Below are 18,934 nucleotides of genomic sequence, written 5' to 3' on the forward strand. Positions count from 1 at the left end.
CCAGAGAGGGACCAAAATAGAGTTTGGGGTGGGGGATCACTCTCTGGTTACAGTATGAGGTCACTTTCTCTCTCAGTGGTGTCTCTGGGGAGCTTTGGCAGCAGAGAAATTCCCCCCCCCAAGCTGGGTCAGATCCTGTTCTCACTGACAGCTCCATGCAAATGCCAAGGGATCCCTCCCATTTCACCTGGCAGAGCAAGCTGCAGCTGTCCAGGAGGTTTGTGGAGCTGCCACAGTGTGCCAGGAGGGACTGGACAGTCAGAATTAGACAGGAATGAGAAGGTTCTGCCCGTGTTGCAGTGAGGCATTGGTGAAGCAGAGCTCTGGGACTTTGCCACCAGCACATGGCACCTGAAATCCCCCCCAGCCCTGCATCCCTTTCCTTGGAGCAGCAGAGAGGGATTCCCTACAGAACTGGGAATAACTGCATGGCTCCCTGCTGTGTCCCTGCTCAGCAGCAGAGATGATAACAAACAATTTCAGGAGGGTAAAACCCTGATTTTTGATCCCACTACTAAAAATGCTCGGGTACCTTTTTTTATCTTGTAACTCCTCAGCTAGTGCTGCTGTTGGGGTTGGATCTGATCTTCTAGTGGTTTTGTTGGGTTTTTTCTTCTTTTTATTGTCTTTTTTTTCCCCATCTTAATCTCATTTTGAAATCCAGGAGCCCACAGCAAGTTTAATATGATTTCTGGTATGTGCCACTTGGAAGAAATTGAACTGCATGATTTATTGTTTATGAGCAGCTGCTGCTTAAACTTCCAAGGAGAGGGAAATCAGCTTTAGAAATAAACTATATTAATAATATTTGCTTTTATGTAATTTTTCATCGAAGTTGCTGGCCTCACAAAAGGTACCACATTATTACAGCTGAAAATCAGAAGCAGTTGAGCTAATTGTGTTGGTGCAGAGTTTTGACAGGGGTGCAGTTGCAGCTGAACCCATGGTTATGTCTAACCTGGGCTTCTTCCTTCTGATTTGTTTTATTAGAATCATAATTTTTTAGTTAAGACTGGGCTGTTCCAAGAGAGGTGCAGGATTTTTCTAGTGTTAAGGCTGTTTGGCTCCAAACAATTTGGGTTTTTTTAGCTCTGAGTACCAAGTGTTTCTCAGAACCTGTCAGGCCCCACCAGCAGCTCAGCAGAGTTATTTTTGATGCAATTTAATTTAACTTTCCTAAAGCTTTGTACCTACAACTTTCAAAGTTCCTTCCTGAATTACAAGCAGAAAACAAAGTGGAAACCAGTAACCACAGAAGTACCTGAGCAGTTGTTCAGCTTTTTGAGGACGATGCTGTTTTATGTCAGTGGCCAGTCTGAGGTTTATTTGTGTCCCTGAATGCTCCACCCAGCAGGGATGGCACTGACAGGAGCCAAAGCTGCAGCCCTGCCTCGTGACAGAAGCTTGCTGAAGACATCTATTTCAAGAAGACAGTTTACAAAATGAAATTTAAATGCCTGAATTACTTAGGGTAGTTTTGGTTGGGTTTTTTTTCATCCAAGCTCCTTATTGGATATGTGATTTTTCTCAGGAGAAGGCAATAGAGACTCCTAATGGCAACGTTCATGTTCTGTCTGGTGAGCTCTTAAAAGCCTCTGCTCTGACAGCATGAACTGCTGCCTTTCTGTACATTGCTGGAACCAAGCTGGATGTCCAAGCAAATGGATGCAATTGCCATTTCTCATTTCCAAGGGCCTCCAGCACATGTTTTGCAGTAGTTCCCTGCAATCAATTAAAAGCATAATATTGGGATAGCAGATCCCTCTAATGGATGTTGTCTATGCTCTATCATGCTGCCACTTCTTGCTGTCCCTGATCTCTGCTACTCCTGAGCATGGTATGTTCTTAAGCATGGATTATCCAAAGAAGCCTTTCTGTTAATAACAGAATATTATCAGCAATTATCAGAGCTCAGCAAACACCACCTGGCAGTGGTTCAGCAGCAGTGCCATGGGGTGAAGTGCTGCAGCACAGAGCTGTACACTCTGTCAGGTTAATGACACAAATGACTTACCTGGCCCTACATTTGCTCCTTTCCAAAGCTGATCTCTCTCTTTCCAGGGACCACTTGGCCTCCAAGGCCCCACAGGAGCCCGAGGTGTCCGAGGTTTCCAGGTCAGTGTGGTGAGAGGGGTAATTGCAGGGCAGTGCTCTCTGCAAACCTCTGGCCAGACAGTTGGGTGATGGCATGAGGGAAAGGGAGAAATGTCTTTCCATTTGCCAGAGCCACTGTGACACCTTCATTGCCACAGGATGGGAGGAAGAGCACAAGGCCAGATAAGCTGCCTGCAGGAGCAATTTATATTTAGTGTTTGTTTGCAAAGGGAGGAGTTGAGTTTTGAGTTTTGAGCCTGTTCCCTGCCCAGAGAAGCTGTGGCTGCCCCTGGATCCCTGGAAGTGTCCAAGGCCAGCTTGGATGGGGCCCTGACCAGCCTGCTCTGGTGGAAGGTGTCCCAGCCTGGGGCAGGGACAGAACAGGTGGAATAAGCTGAATTTTAAGGTGCCTTCCAACCCAAATTGTTGTATGATTTTTTGAGTTTGATCTTCGTAAAGACACCTCAATTTCTCCTTGATCTGGTCTGCTCTCTGCCTGTATTTCTTCAGTGAACTCCTCCTCCCTTTTGCTGCACTGGGCTCTCCAATATTTCTCCCTCCCTTCTCCAAGGGTGTGGGACCTCCCTCTCCACTCCCACTGGCCCTGACTGAGGGGAGCATCACTTGGTGGGATCACAGATATTGAAGGTTTAATGCTTTTAAGAGGTTTATTAATGAAAGACCCAGGCCAAAGGTTGGAGCACCTTGGCACATGCCTGACCTTGGCTGTGGACCAGGAGAGGAGCTGGTACCGACTATCACAAGGGGTCCCCAGGTGCTGGGGGAAAAAGGAGTGAAATCATCCAAAATATAACCTTTCTGAACATGTTATGGAGGCTGGTGAACTTCCAGAGTGTCAAAGGGTGCAGGGTTTCTGGCACTGTCAGCTGTAACTTGGTTTTTGTTTTCCCAACAGGGGCCCAAAGGTGCCAGTGGTGAGCCTGGCCTTCCTGGCCCGACTGGGATCCGTGGAGAGACAGGTGACAGGGTAAGGACAAGAACCTGGGACTAATTCCTGCTTGGGATGGGAATTTAGAGGACAATGAGGGCCCAAAACCTGGTGTAGCTGATGTGTGTTGGGTGTCCCAGGCCCTCACACGAGGCTGCCCAAGTCAGACCTCAGGGCAGGGAGCAGGACTGCTCCATCCTGTCCCCTCTGTTCCTGGTTTCTGTTTCACTCCAGAAATTCCCACTGTTTTCAGACAGGGTGCATTGTTTAAAGCAACTTCCAGGTCTTATCCTAGCCAGAATAGAGAACATTTTTCCCTGTTCCTTACACTGATTCCACTAAAGCCTCGCTCCCCAGGAGCACAAGAGAGCTGATTCATGAATTTTTGTTACTCAGATGCTTGATTAGACTTTCTGGTTTTTTTTTTAAATTAGTTTTATCAGTGACTTTTCTTTCTGAACAGCAAAACACCTGGGCATCCCACCCCACAGTAAATGTGACTTTTTATTTAAATGAGTTCATTCTCATTTGAAAGAAGCAAACAGGGGAAAGTGAACAGCATTTGTTGGGAGCTTGCAGGAGAACAGGAGCCATGTGTTCACCAGCTCCCTCCTCCCCACTTTAAGGTGAAAGATTTTTTTTTTTTAAAAAAGCTTTAAGTTGCTTTCTGTGTAAGCAACTGCAGCAGCACCACAGGGGTTCCACAATGGCCCTTCTGTGCTGGCTCCTGGCAGGTTTAAAAAAGCCTTTTGGAGTGATGTGAGCTGGAAGTGTGAAACAGGAGCGTTATTGTGGAGCTGTGGGGCTCCTGACTGCATTCAGGGTTTTGCTGTGGTGAAAAATATACATTCAGGGGGGAAGAGGCCCCTGCATGAAGCACCCAGAGAGCTGCTCCAAGCAGAGGGAGGGAAAATGTTGTGCTTAAAGCAATGAAAAATAATCTAGGTTTTATTTCTGGCTCTGAAGTTCAGTGTGGAATACTCTAAGATGTGATTGTTGGTTGCTCAGAATGAGAGGAAATGGCCTCAAGCTGCACCAGGGCAGGTTTAGATTAGATATTAGGAATTTTTTTTCACAAAAAGGGTTGTAAAGCACTGGAACAGGCTGCCCATGGAAGTGGTGGAGTCCCCATCCCTGGAAGTGTTCCAGCCAGGCGTGGATGTGGCCCTTGAGGACATGGTTTAGTGGTGACCATGGTGGTGGTGGTTGACCCTAAACCCTCAGATTGTGTTTTTATAGCCTAAACAAACAGCCTGTGCTGCTGGGGGTGGTGGCAGCTGCTGGGGACACACAAAGAGCCCAGAGTTCTGCCCTGGGCTTGCTTTACTGCTGGTTCTGACATGGATAAAGAGAGCTGCACACCCAGGATCGATGCAATTACCTCGTCCCAGCTGCAGCCAACTCATCAAACTCTCCTGAAATCAATTGAGACTTTTCTGTGAAGAAAGAAAAATCCCCTCATGCCTGAGCTGAGTACTGACAGGCTTTTTCACAGTCCTTGGGCTGACTGTGGTCAGGAATATAAACCAGCATTTCAGTAAATGTGTTTGCTGGCATGAAAAACACGAGTGGTTTAGAGCATTTGACTGTAAGGTATAAAATAGCATTGAGATAAAATGCATCAACCATCTTGCTGGAGCGGGATATGGGGAGGGGAAGGGTTTGGCTGATGTTGCTGACTGAGACACCAATAGACAAATATTTTTCCTAAGGATTTTTATTATGATCAAATTCCTGAGGATTCGGGATGCCAGCAGCCACCTGGGGCACTGCCTGTCTGGGCTCCCTACTGGAGCACTAAATGCCTGGCCAAACCCATGGGTTTTGTTTAACTGATGAGATGAAACATGTGAAGCCATGGGGCTGGCAGTGCTGAACTCCTTGCTCCTGCTGCTAGGAATTATCACTGCAGTGAATTCGAGTTTTGAATGAAAATCCTAAGCTTGTCTTTAAGGGAATGTCCCTTGCAGGACTTGGTGTTTGGTGACTGAACTGTGTTTTATTGCCTTAAATGTTCATGGAGCCTTGAGACCCTGTGAAGTCAGAGATACAAATTTAGATGAAAATGTTGAGAAAGGAATATATTATTTTTGCCATCAGCAACTATAAAACAGGTGTTATAAACAGTTTTAGCCACTCTTCCATTTCTGCATTCCATTGTCTGTTTTTCTGAGTTATTTTTCATTAATAGAAATCCCCTCTCTTTTTAACTTAGTGTTTGAATTGAGCAAAATAAAATGTCCTTGTTGTGTGTGTTTGTTCTCCTTGCAGATTCTGTTCTGCTGAGCCATCTCTAGATCTAGTTAATAAAAAAAGATCAGTTTGTAGATGCCAGATTGATGAATGTGCTGTAGAAATCCTGCTTGAAGGGTAAAATGGCTGAATTTCACATGCAGATTTTGCAGTAGAGAAAAAAATCTGGGGTTCTCCTCAACTCCTTGTTGGCTCTGCTCTGTGGAGCAGAAAAATGATAAATAGGGCTGAAAATGTCTCATGTCCTCTCTGTGAATGTCAGATAGATGAAGATGGAAGGATTTTCCAAATTGCCTGGATTATTCCTGGGGTGATAATCAGTTCATCATCTAAATGTATTTTATTCCTATGGCCATGTTGTTCCGTGAATCTTTAAATCAGGAGCACCTACTTGTAAATCCTAGGAAAACTGACAGTCTAATGAGGCCTTGGAAAAACATCTTGGCTTTTTGCCCTTGTGGTATGAAAATATTCTTGTCTGTTTTATACCAGGAGTAAATCCAAGCTCCTCCTCACATTGCAGGCTGAGAAATTGTCCCACAACACAAACCAGGGATTGTGGAGAGTGTCACAGAGCTAGCAGGGGTGCTTAAATCCCTCCTTATTTCTGGGAAGTGTCAATGAGATTTGCACCCTCCTACTTGGCAGCTGGGAGACTGATTCTGACCCCTTGCTGAGCGAGTGTCTGACCACACCAGGAATTCACAGGGAAGCAACAGTTTGAGCTTATTTGCCTTTTTTCTCTTACTTATTTTCAGGGTCCTGTTGGTGTTCCTGGTCCGAAGGGGAGCCAGGTAAGTGATAACTTCCATGCTGTTGTCAGCAAAGGCATTTAAAGCAAATTTCAGGGACAGTTTTTTATAGCACAAATGGCTTTCTCTTCCACAAATGAAAATATTCTGCAGCAGAAACCAAAACCCTCTTTGCTCCCATTTTCCCTGCCTTGACACAGATGTTGTCTGTTCCAATGGAGGCTCATGAAAATGCTGTGATACAACCAGGCCCTTGCTGCATGTTTTGTGGCCACAGGGATCTGTGCAGGAGCTCCTCACATCAAATTCCTCCCGAGTTAAGTTTAGAAGTGCAGCTTTTCCTCGACTTCATGTGCCTGATGAAGGATATTTCACCCTAACCTCAAAGCTTGGCACACTAATGAACTAGTTTAATCTGACACTTGTTGCTGCTCAACTTTCCAAGTGTGGTTTAATCTCAGCAATGAGCTTTTGGGCCAGTTTTCATCAAATATATGGCTTTCATTAATGCATGGCTGTGATCTTGCAGAAAGTGAGGGTTTCCTAGCCTGGCTGGTTTGGTGTACCAGCATCAGTGTGGTCTCTGTTTTGTTGCTAAGGGGAAAGACCAACCTGGTCTCTGTTTGTCTTGGGATAACTTCCTCTGGAAAGCCACGGAGTCACCATAACAATGTTCATTATCTGCTCTAATGACAGAGCTGTGTGGTGAGCCAGCTCTGCCTCAGGCAGGGCAGCGATTGCAGGGATTTGTGTCACCCCATGCTCACATTGCTCAGGCTGCTGCTGCCTGGAGTGAGCAGCAAAGGGAAGCTCCCTGGTCTGGCTGCTACAGTGGATGTCACCAGAGCTTCAGCCACTCTTGCATTCCTGTCCCCAGGCGTGGAGAGGGGTGTTCCTCACCAAGAGATCAGTTGGAGGGTGGGATGAGGCTGTTCTGCTCAGGAGGCCATGAGAACAGGGACACTCAACCTTTGCCTGTGGGTGCAAACTCACGTTTTCTGAGACACAGAGCAGGGGGAGCTGAAATTTAGGCTCCCTGTTTGAGGAATGCCAGTGCCAGCCTGTGGATGTCTTCCTTGGCCAACCCATCGTGGTTCTCATCCATGAGTTCAGCCTTCCATTTGGGTCCCAGCTTGTCTGCTGTCATGACAGTCATGCTGTCACCAGTCCTCATGCAGGGGAACAGCTACTGTGGAGTTCAGCCCTGGGAAGAGAGAACTTCCTCTTGCTGGAGCAGCTGTGGCTGCTGAGAGCCCCCATCTCCCTCCGGTTACCCAGGCCTCAGGGTGATGCTGCTGTCAGCAGTAGGTGCAGTGTTAACTCTGGTCTCTCTCTCAGGGCATTGCTGGAGCAGATGGCCTGCCAGGTGACAAAGGAGAGCTGGTAGGTGTCCTTAAATTCAATAGAGTTTGACTTCTCAAATAACAGATGGGTCCAGAAAGCCATGGATCACTATGGTCAGTCAGAATCAATCACCCAAGGTCTCCAACCCTGCTGTGAAAAGAAGGCTACTCAAGCCTTGCACACGTCACAGCACCTTGGGAGACTGGGCTTCAGATGTGCATTTTCTGAGTAAATGATTCCTTCTTATTTCCCTTTTCTCTCTGACAGGGTCCCTTTGGACCCCCTGGCCAAAAAGGAGAGGTAAGTGTCAGACACTGGGGGCTCATGGCTCAAAGGATTTAGGAGTAAATATGACCACAGCATGTTTATAACTACAGAATAAACTCTGCTCTGGTGTCATTCCCTAGAAGCAGGCTTTCCTCACAACCATGCTATAAAATCTGTGAGAAAAATGGGAGGTTGTGGAATTCCAGCTATTGAAATCTGTTTGATAATTTTGCTGCAGCAAGCACTGCTCTTATCATGACCTATATATGCAAAAACACCCTTAGGATGTAAGAAATGTATCTGATCATCCAGATCAGTTCAGGAAACATGAAGAAACTCTTAACTCACCCCCAGGAGAAAAAAAATGGACCATGACTTCCATTTTAAGTGGTTTTGGTCTTTTTTTTTTTTTTTTGTTGTTCTTCACTGCAGCCAGGAAAAAGAGGAGAACTTGGTCCAAAAGGTGCCCAAGGACCTAACGGGACAGCTGGAGCACCAGGGATCCCAGGACATCCAGGACCCATGGGTCAGCAGGGAGAGAGGGGTGTCCCTGGCATCACAGGAAAACCTGGACCTCCTGTAAGTACCTGCTGCTTCTGCAGCAAAGTCAGGGAGCCTGTGAAGTGAACAAATGGACCCTGGGGTTTGGATGCTATCCAAAAAATAAGGTCCTGCATTTCAACAGGCAAAAATAAGGCCAAATAAATCCCAGACTGAATATCTGGCCTAACATTAATCTCTGCCATTCATACAGCAGAGTTCTGAAGGGAAGCTGTCACCTTTTGAAGAGGGGGAAGAACCCCCTGCTCTTCATGCAGGACCCTGTGCTGCTTCCTGAGCTCCTGGAAATGTGTTTTGTGTCCTGCAGCTTCTGCCAGGGCTGGTTATTGATAAGGAGGTTTTTACAAGGACAAATTGTTCTGTTAACTGCAGGGAAAAGAAGCCAGTGAACAACATATCAGAGAACTCTGTGGGGAAATGATAAATGGTGAGTATTACTGAGAGAAAAGTGACTTTAATTACCCTATGAGTTGATCCTGAACATAAAATGGCTTCTGAGATTTGTTACTGTTTTGTCTTCATATGAAAAAAAATACACTGACCTTTAGTGTAAGGAAATTATTCAGGAGGTCACCTTGTTGGGGACGTCTTTTGGTGTTCTAAAATTAGTATTTTTAAATGATTCATCATGGCAATGGTCAAAATGCACTGCAAGCAGCTTTGGCACAAGTGTTGTGTGAGACCTCCTGCCCTAACCTGTGTCATTCTGAACTTCACCTCTCCTCAGTGCACCTTGTTTCCTTGGAGATCCTCAGGGAGTGTCCTTCTCTCTTCAAAGTGACTGTTCAGCCTTTGGAGGTTACATTCCCTGTTTGGGATGACGTTAAACTCTGAAAGTTTGCTTCAGGAATCTTGTTTTAATTATTTAAGTGTCATTTGTTAGAATACGTGACATCCTTTAAAGTGGTTTTAGAAACAGGAATAATCAGCCCTGCAGATTTATGATTAAAATCTCTGTCTGTGGAGATGCGGAAAAAAACCCCAAAAAGCTACAGGTTAGCTGGAGAAGGACAGATTCAATGTTTCCTTCTGCCAGGAGCAGTGGCAGGAAGTTCTGCCCAAAGAAAGAGTGCAAATGTTGGAGATGCAGTGTTTAATTGTGTTTTTCAGAGCAAATTGCACAGTTGGCTGCTAACCTGAGGAAGCCCTTGGCTCCTGGAATGACGGGACGGCCTGGCCCAGCCGGGCCCCCGGGTCCTCCTGGAACCACGGGAAGTGTTGGGCATCCTGGTCCTCGGGGGCCTCCTGGATACCGAGGGCCAACAGGAGAGCTTGGTGATCCTGGGCCCAGAGGCAAGTTAAAACTGAAACAATCTGCTTCTCTTTTGTGCCCACTGAAATGAGTTGTGAACTTGTACTGAGCTCAGCACTGGGGAAAAGAGGTCAGGCCTTGGGGGGGGCTCTAGATGGAGTCCTGCACCTTGAGGGGTGCCAGGTAAGCAAAGATCCCTGCAGCATCCAGAGCATTTGTAGCTTCTCTTGTTCTCTTCCCTTCCTGTCCGTGGCTCCAGCTGCAGGGCACAGCTCACTGTGGAAATTGTGTTTGTGATTAAAGGTGACACCGGTGAAAAGGGAGATAAAGGACCTGTTGGCCAAGGCATCGATGGGCCTGATGGTGACCAAGGGCTGCAGGGTAAGTGTGGGGAGATGATTTAATGCTTCATCACTCAGGTGAAGGCTGAGGAGGGACAGCTCTGCATGCTGATGGCAATAGATTATCATCACTAATTTAAAGGTGTGTGACAACTCTGAGGCTCTCCAGATTAAGGGAAAGGACGATGCCTGCTTCCTGATGATTCACTTATTAAAAGATTCAAGATTAATTTATGCAAATTAATTAATACGTGGAAGAATATTCTTTATTTTGCTCTCATGTTAAAGCAGCCTTTTTTGATTGGGATTATACCTGTACAACGAATAAACTTCAGGCACCAAAAGCAGCCTCTCCATTCACAGATTTTCATAAAATATTTACAACCATGTTATCTTAAATTCTTTCACAAAAATTATACCATAGAATTGAACAATATTTATACCCTGTTGTCTCAGAATCTTCCATAAAATAATTGCATTAATACATGTTAATGAACTGTGAGGTCACACAACCAAAACATCCCTTGACCAAATTAGGGATAAAAAAATCCAAAGCACATACTCCAGATTCAGGGTAAATTTATTGAAAACACCTTGTACTCAACAGGCCATAACAAGTGTGATGTACAGACACTCAAAGTATATTAAGATCTCTAAAATCAACACATATATACAGATATTAAAAAAGAAAAGATGGAAATATTTCATGTATCTTTTCCCCTCTCTTGTTTAGGACCACCTGGTGTGCCTGGAATTACCAAAAACGGCCGTGATGGTGCTCAGGGTGAACCCGGGCTGCCAGGGGATCCTGGGACTCCTGGGACTATTGGGGCTCAGGGAACTCCAGGAATATGTGACACGTCGGCTTGCATGGGAGCTGTTGCTGCATCAACTTCCAAAAAATCATAAACCAACAGTACAAGAAGTGAAGAAGTGACTGAATATTTAAATAAACAGTGCATTGTAAGAAAACAGAATCCTTCTAGTGCTAAAAGGACAGATGCTCCTTCTATTCTATTAAGTGGAGACTTTGACACAGTTCTATGAAAAAGAAAGCATCAGATGAAAACTTTAATTAAAAGATGCTTTATGACTATCTTTTCCGCCCCCCAATTATTTTCCAGAATTTTTACTGCTAAACAACCTCACCTTTCCTTCTTCCCTTTGCTCAAGAGACCTGCAAGAGGAAGCATTGCTCCTTTTATGTACTAAAGATCACGACTTTTTGCTAAGAAAGTCTGAGCCTTTTCCACTGAATTCCTTGGTGCTGCTCCCACTGACTTCAGTCCTGCAGGTTTGTGCACTCAGACACGTTGTTAAGGCACTCAGGCACTCAGCTGCCTCTTCCATCAGTGGAAATCAGGCATTTCAATATCCTGTATTTTAACATCTGAACCTTCTGGCCTAAGGAATGACCATTGCTTTAGTCTGTGCTGCCAGTTAGAAATTTTCAGATTGCACCTCAAACATTTGCCAAGACTAGTAAACAGTAATCCTCTTGCAAGCAAATTCTGCAAAAGGAGTAATGTAAATATTTTAATTTCCAGGGAAGAATTTTTGTATATTTCCATATGATAACGGAGGAAATGAAGTAACAGCATTTTCATGACCTCTACTTCAGCTATTTGCACAGTAATTGTGATGGAACCCCGCCTAAGAAAGGATGCTCTTTTAAAGTCCAGCCAAAACCACCTGTATGAACTGTTGTAAAAATAAAAGGAGATTTTTTTTAACCTTTTCTTTGTGATGTTGTAAATGTCATTATATAAATCAAATTAACTTGGCTAAACAGCATTTTCCAGAACTGGTTTTACTAGGATTGTTTGGACATAAATTGCTGCACAATTGTTCTTATCCGTGATTTAAACCAGCATTAATTTTGGTAGAACTTTTTATACTTTAAAACTTGCTAGCATCATCTATTTAAAAAAATTAATAAAACCCCTCTCAGCTCACACACAGTTCTATTTCCGTCCGTGCCAAAGCCTATGAACGAAGCATCATATTCCTCTTTAAATATAAAAATACTTTATGCATTTAAATATCTACTATTTAAAATATGCCACTTTTGGTCTTAAGTAACAGCACAAGAACCTGTTGGACAGTTGTGTGGCAGACATTAAAAGTAGTACTGAATTTAAAAATGTCAACACCATTGCACTACTCTTTGGAGCTAATTATGTTAAATATATATGCAAAATTCATAATACGCACAGTTTAGAAACTATGCACTCATCCAAATAAACAATACAATATTTACATTTTAAGTGAAAAAAATGGGCATTATAATATGGTAACTTTAGTTTCTTTTTACACTGGAAGAATGAGTTTGCATCTAGCCATTAAAATAACAGGCAGATGGATGTTCTACATCTCTTCCAGTCTGTACTGCATCATCTTTAAAAAAGAAGGTAAAAGCAAACAATTAAATAAGACCCCAAAGCAGATTGACAAGCAAATTTTGTATAACTAAAGGGTTACAATACTTAGTCATGACATTTTCTTGTAGCTTCTGGTCCCAAAGCCCCTTGAACAGGGCACTGATTTCCATTGCTGGCAGTTAACTTCCATTTCCATTTCCACTAAAGAATGTTTCCTTTAAATTTCTATTTATATATATTTACAAGTTACACTTTCAAATTCCTATTCAGCATGTAAATAATAAAACATGGGTTGGACTATTGTCACACAATTCAGGGTGGGCAGGTCAGGCTATTTGGTCTCCATAGCTGTGCGGTTTTCCTGTGCTGGACACATTACACATGAGTCTGGTCTTCCAATTTTTAGTCTCCTGCCGGTTTTACCACAGAACACAGTCTCAAATTCCTAAAAAAATCAAAATACAGAAGATAAATGTTATATTTAATGTAGATATTTACTTGAGATGGACGCTTCTGTTTCTCTAGAGCCTTCAACAGGAAGGAAGAGGGGCCATACCCGTACCTAGACCAGCAGGTTTTCCAGTACACACCTTCCTAAAATTTTTGGCAGAGCCAGAATTACTCTGGAACTGCAACTACTGCTGAGGAGAATGGGAGCTGCTTTTAAAGCATGTAACCCTTTAACTCTGCTCACCCACTCAATACAGTGTGGGCACGTAGCTGTGATCCCCCTCCCCAAACTAACTCTGTGAAAGGTAGAAAATAGAGACAGTGAAGGAGAGGAGGAATGATTGAAGACAACCTTGATTTTATATTGTTGTCTAAATAGGATCATGCTCAGGAATTGTGTAACTAAAAAAAAAAAAATAAATTTTAAAATCTGATTTGAAAACACTGACTGCCTGTTATTTCTCACTAGTGAACTCAAACAGCTGAAAAAAATAAAAAATAAAAATTTAAAGGAAGGTTCAAGGATATGGTGGGTCCTTCACAAACATCATCAAGCAGAAGCTTTGCATCTCAGTTCTACATTATAACAGCTTTAGAACATTTCCCATTTTCATCAAGACCAAAAATGAAATGAGATTTCAAACCTGCTTCAGGGAGTCCCCGTGCCTTTCCTGAATGTACTTGAGGAATGCAGTTGTCCACTGCAAAGTTGTTGCCTTGTCAGTGTCAATCGTGCAGAAGGGAACGAGGAGATTGAGCTCATCACAACAAACCCGGATCCTGCGCCTGCAGACAAACACCCAAGGTTATCAACCACGGGCCAGAGGGAAGGGAAAAATACAGAAAATAGGAAAACTACTCACATGTGCTACCAGCCATGGACTTTGGGGACTGCTTTGTGTTTGCTACAAGCTTTGTGTATTTGTTTTGTCACACACAAGCCACCTCATTTTTACAGAATGGGTGAAATGTTTGGAAATCTCTTTTTGTTTGTTTACAGAGTAAAATCACAAAGACAACCACAATGAAACAGAGGTTTTCTTTTCCCCTAACAAACAGCAAACCCTGACCTCCTGCACTGCTTTTTCTTGGAGTTAACACAAAATATGTCAAGTTAACACTTACTCTGGATAATCAGAGTATTGCAGTACCAGTATTTTAGGCTTCAAGGGGTGTTTCATGGCCCCTGCTCCCAGAATTACCTCCTGTCTCTCTCCAGGCGGTTGTGCCTTTCCCTTCTCTGGGCGCTTCCATCTTGGGAACCACTTTGTACCTGCACACTGGAGCTGGGCTGTGCTGACTGCCAGGGGCCCTGGGCAGCTGCAGTGCTCTGGTTGTTGTCCCGGGCGTTCCGAATCTCACCGAGAGGTTTGCGGTCCATGTTTGGATCCAACAGATTTATTCGACTGCAACTTCTGTTTATGGCTTGCTTGCATAAGGTGTCTTGTTGGAAAAATAAAGATGAAAATAATGACCCATTTATTACTCTCCCACTAAACTGAAAATAGTGATCATGGAAAGTTTTTTTATGTGGAACAATCATTGAAGCTTTACTGCCAGTCTATATTGATTCTTACAGCAAGACATGTCCTGCAGAAAACCTAAGGCACTTGCTATTCCAAAATCCACACAGCTTCAATTTTCTCAGAGATCCCACTGAGATTGTGCCTGCCCTTGGTGAGCACTTGAGGCAGCCCTTAAAACATTCTTCAGTTTGATACTGACTGCTGGGTCTGCTGGATCAGCTTTGGGGTCAAAGAACGTACTCCTCTGCCATGGGGTTTGGTGGTGTTTGGTCAAAGGCTGGACTTGATGATCTTGGAAGTCTTTCCCAACGTTAATGATTCTATGATTCTAAAGAAACCAGCTGCTGACCAAGGCCCAGATTTTCAAAGCTACTTTGTAACCTCAAGTCTCCTCATTTCAAGCCAGAAGTGCTAAACAATTTTGAAAGTATAGCTAAACTCATAGGTGTTGAACTTTCTTGGAGAAATCTAGTCCCATGTTGCCTATTGAGCATCTCTGCTATAAAAAACTTCACATTCATTAAAATCATATTAATACCAGAAAAGACAAAACTTCAGAAAAAAAAAAAAATTAGATATGAAGACCAAGAGAAAAGCAAGTAAAAGAAGATAAATGGTTTACCTCCAACTTTAATCCAAACTTCCTCAGGCAAAGCTTTATTTATAGCACCTACTGTCTGTTTTGTGGATTCAACTTCCTGATAGAGAAAAGGGAATGTCTTGGGTATCCCAAGATCTTGATGTTTGGCAGCTTCCAAAATAGTGCAAGATGTTCCACAGGTCTGTGAAAACAAAAAGGAAATACTTACAGGGCTATATACATTAAAAAAAAAAAAAAAAAAAAAAAAAAAAAGAGATTATTTTGATATCTTTCTGTTAGCTTCCTAAATTACTTCTTCAGGAAGAATAAATCCCAAATACACACAACCATGGGGTTTTGACAGAGTGATGAATTTTGGAGATACCTCTGACATTTCTCGGTGCCATGTTATCACTTTCACTTCAGAGGTTACTGCAAAGTTGTGGAGGGGGAAATATCTTTATCATCAAAATGAATTAGAAAGAAAGGAACTATAGAAAATGCTCTCCTTGTCTTGCACAGATGAAAGTGATGATAAACTGATAAACCCTAAAAAAAAGAAATCTGATGGCCTACTGCTTATTACTGAGACACATGTTATTACAAATGCCACAAAAATTACTTGATTGTCTTAAAGATTAATAAATAAATTGCATTACAGATCATTCTGATCATCCCCACTCAAACCTAGCCACACTATACCACAAACCCTCAGAATTCTACTATACCCAGGGAGCTAATACTGTCAGCATTAGGACTTGGCAGAGGAGAGTTACCTGTGCTTGGGAAGGATTAGCACTTCCAGCAGCAGAACATGCATTCATTGTAAAGAACGGGTATGTGAATGGTAAGGAATGTGTGGCAGGTGCAGCCTTATTTTTCCCTAGTGCAGCACACCTGTTCCCTTGCTGGTGAAGAGGAACACCCACCACTTCTGAGGGCTGGCGGATCAAAGTCACTAAACTTCAAACAAAAACAAACACAGAAAACATACCAGGCTGACTGCTTGGAAATGAGTGCAGAAATGAAGTACAGCTACAAATATTCTAGAAACTATCACCAAGATACCACTTTCATTTACTGTAAACAGAAATCACTGTTATTGCCATATTGCCCACTTCAGGGGCCAAATGAAAGAAAAGTAAAATCAGTCAAGGAGGTATTTTATTCTGTGCAGTAACAAGGTGCTTCACGCCTCAATAAAACATTTTGTCAGCACATTAAGATAGGTACAGGGTTAGGTTGTAAAACAATATTTTTGCTCAAAGTTTTCCCCATAGTCAGGCCTCCACATTATAACCCAAATATATTATTATTATTATTATTACTGTTATTATTATCATCATCATCATCAAAAATCTACTTTGCTTTTAGCAAGCTGCATGTTAAAACTAGGTAATGTTCTCTCGCCTTTATTTACAGTACACGTTATCAAGAATAAAGTTGTAAAGCAATAAATTTTGGAACTCCATGCTGTACCATTTATGCAATAAACAGAGGGGCCTAAGCTGAGCTCAGTGGAGTCGAAGCCACATTTGATGGCACAGTTTAACAAAGCCCAACCCATCCTTCTCATATATTAAAACAAGCACTATTCTTAGGTTTCATTAAGCAAATCACTTTTGAACTACATGATACATAGTTTAACAACATAAACTAAAAGTAATTGCAACACACTTGTTAAGAGTTACTCCAGATTCTTGGGGTTCTTGACATCTGGGGTTTTCTGTCGGGCTGCTGTTGAATCTGTCTTCCAACCGAGCTCTGACTGCAGGTTTAGATCTAACCTCTGGTGCCAGTGCCGAATTTTCAACAAATACGTTTTCCTTATTCTCCCCCAAGAAATTTTCACCCTGTTTAGCTTTTGCTGCACTGCATCCCGAGACTTCTACAGAGCTACTACTGTTGGGCGCTTTCTCTCTTTGGTTCACAGGGAGGTTGGACTCGCTAAGTAACATCATCCTGAGCTCCTGCAAGTCAGCATAGCCCAGGTGTGGGTTAGAACTCGGCCAGTAGCTGTCACAAGGCAACCCTGACTGACAGGTAACTGGGCAGACCGACTGGTTCCCAGAGCTGCTGGATGAGCCCCCGTCCTGACTGGTGCTGGGGGAGGGCTGCTGCAGAGGGGGATCTGCAGAGGGGCCAGGCGAGGAGAAAGCGCTGAGCCTGGCTTCCACTTCACCTTCACTACTCTGCGCCTCCGTGTGTGAGCAAAGTATGTGCTGCAGCTGGGTGTACTCAATGTCCATCATCTCCACCAGACTGGCCTCGGGGGTGGCAAAGCCAAGGTTTTGCTCACCAAAGGAACTGTCACTTGAGCCTCCAGGTCCGACAGCAACGGGAGCTGGGTCAGGAACACTAGCTGGGCTCTGAGGAACGGTCTGAGGCTCCTCGGGGGCTGATCCCGACATGGCTACAGCAAACCTAATCAGTTACCAATGTCCCTTTCAACAAAAAACCATAAAACCTTCAATTGTCGGTACTATCCATTAAAAAAACCCAAAGGCAGAAAAAATTGCACTTAACCCTGATTGGCGAGGTAACAGAGCGGGGACCAAGCTGCCGCTGGCGGGGTACCTGACACCCTGACCATGTCTCCCCCCCCGGGGTGAGACCCTCCCTCCCCCTCCAGCACAGCTGCTCACGACAAACGGCCTTCACCTGTCCCCGCCCCGGCCTCGGCGGGGAGGCTGCGGGCACTCTGCGGCCTGGCACCCCCTGAGACAGCGCCCGGACGGCGGCGGGGCAGCCCGGGCGGGCGGGAGCGAGGCCCCCGCGGCCGGGGGGAGCCGGGGGGAGCCGGGGCGGGCAGGGCCGGGCGGGGCGGGGGCGGGAGGGGACGCGCGACCCCTCAGCCCGGCCGAGCGCTGCCCGAGCGCGCCGCGCGCCGCCGCCAACGGCTGCGCGTAACCGCCGCCCGCGCGCGGGGCCGCGCGCCCCGCCCCGCCCCGCCCCGCCCCTGAGGCGGCCCCGCCCCCGCCCGCCCCTCAGGGCTGAAATTGACCCAGAACGGGGCCCGGGCCGGCCAAAAACGGCGGTGACCCGGGGGAAAACGGTGCTGCGAGGAGATAAGGGAAGAAAACATGCGGCTGCGATGTGTATTTACAGACTTACTTCAGGTTCTGGACACACTGTTTACTGTTTTAGCTGATTTGTGGTGCTTGGTTGGGTACACGCTGTTATGCCAAATTTTAACTAATTAAACTCACTGGCTGCTTAGCCTGCGGCTAAACTCTGTTATTTGTCTTTGTCGCTAGCGGAAAGCTCAGGGAGCAGCGGCCAGGGCTCAGCTACGCTGAGGGGATTGCCCCACCTGCAGCAACAGCATCACCAGCGGCACGGCGGAGCCAAACCAGGACCACTTGTGCAAGAAGGAAAAGGCGACAAAACCAGCTGGATTAACAGGAAAAACCAGCTGGATTAATGAGAATTGCTTGTCGTTCCCCACGAGGGGCCCTGGGGCCCCGAACCCCGCGGGGACAGCCCGACCGAAGCAGCGGTGGGTCCCCAGCCCATCCCGCCCCGGAGCACGGATGGGAAAATTGAGAGGAAAAAAGGTCCCAAGGCAGTGTGCACTGACATTTCCATGAAATGCAGCCACACGAGTCTCACCTCTAGACACAAACCCAGAAATTTTAAAAGCAGTTTTGTGCACACTGAACTCAACACACACTTTCCTACTTCTCTGATCCTCCACCACCCTCCCCTTTACAACGCTTACAGTTGGAATAGTAAAGCCTTTTATAGACATAATAATATTTCTGCTATATTGTTCTAGACTTTGCAGGGTTTCTTACAGGGAAAAAAAAAACAAAAAGATTTATGTACAAACATAGACAAAAGCTCAAAATAGTGAGTTTTTCCATGTTAATCAAAAGTTTGGACAAAGCCAGAATTTTTTTTTTTCTCTTTCTTTCAATGCAGGACAACCATTCAATACCATTTTTAGTGACTGTAAATTGAATAAATTGTTACGTTGGTTTCAGCCTGGCTTTTACCGCCTGCTGCTCTGGAGAATACAGGAACCCTGCTGCAAAATCCAACTCCAGCTGATTGTTAACTACACAAAGCTGTGGTTTAACAAAGTCACTGGAGCCGACGCCTTTGACATTTTTGCCACTTGATCTCTGGAAGGATGGATTTACCGATCATAAAGCATAAACAGATTCCCTAAACTATTAAAG

At 44.6% G+C, this 18,934-nt stretch overlaps 2 protein-coding genes across 3 annotated transcripts in view; one reads left to right on the forward strand and one right to left on the reverse strand.

Annotated features, from left to right (window-relative positions):
- COL9A3 (collagen type IX alpha 3 chain) overlaps nt 1–12,496 on the forward strand; it is a 34,122-nt gene extending 21,626 nt beyond the window's left edge. For both annotated transcript variants that reach the window (XM_058850943.1, XM_058850944.1), the window contains 10 exons: nt 2,062–2,115; nt 3,011–3,082; nt 6,055–6,090; nt 7,387–7,431; nt 7,660–7,692; nt 8,092–8,238; nt 8,593–8,647; nt 9,331–9,513; nt 9,776–9,853; nt 10,547–12,496. In XM_058850943.1, coding sequence (XP_058706926.1) covers nt 2,062–2,115; nt 3,011–3,082; nt 6,055–6,090; nt 7,387–7,431; nt 7,660–7,692; nt 8,092–8,238; nt 8,593–8,647; nt 9,331–9,513; nt 9,776–9,853; nt 10,547–10,722 — 879 coding nt within the window. In that variant the 3' untranslated portion in view covers nt 10,723–12,496. The remainder of the gene's footprint in view (nt 1–2,061; nt 2,116–3,010; nt 3,083–6,054; nt 6,091–7,386; nt 7,432–7,659; nt 7,693–8,091; nt 8,239–8,592; nt 8,648–9,330; nt 9,514–9,775; nt 9,854–10,546) is intronic.
- A 14-nt stretch (nt 12,497–12,510) lies between these two features.
- TCFL5 (transcription factor like 5) lies at nt 12,511–17,244 on the reverse strand. The gene is made up of 6 exons (XM_058850942.1): nt 16,428–17,244; nt 15,527–15,713; nt 14,793–14,952; nt 13,847–14,087; nt 13,289–13,430; nt 12,511–12,639 (listed from the first exon to the last, which is right to left on the reverse strand). Exons 1-6 carry the CDS (start codon nt 17,159–17,161, stop codon nt 12,526–12,528), a joined length of 1,578 nt encoding a protein of 525 aa, XP_058706925.1. The 5' UTR covers nt 17,162–17,244; the 3' UTR covers nt 12,511–12,525.
- Between the last annotated feature and the right edge of the window lie 1,690 nt (nt 17,245–18,934).

This window comes from Poecile atricapillus, chromosome 15, assembly GCF_030490865.1.
Source record: "Poecile atricapillus isolate bPoeAtr1 chromosome 15, bPoeAtr1.hap1, whole genome shotgun sequence".
NCBI lineage: Eukaryota > Metazoa > Chordata > Aves > Passeriformes > Paridae > Poecile > Poecile atricapillus.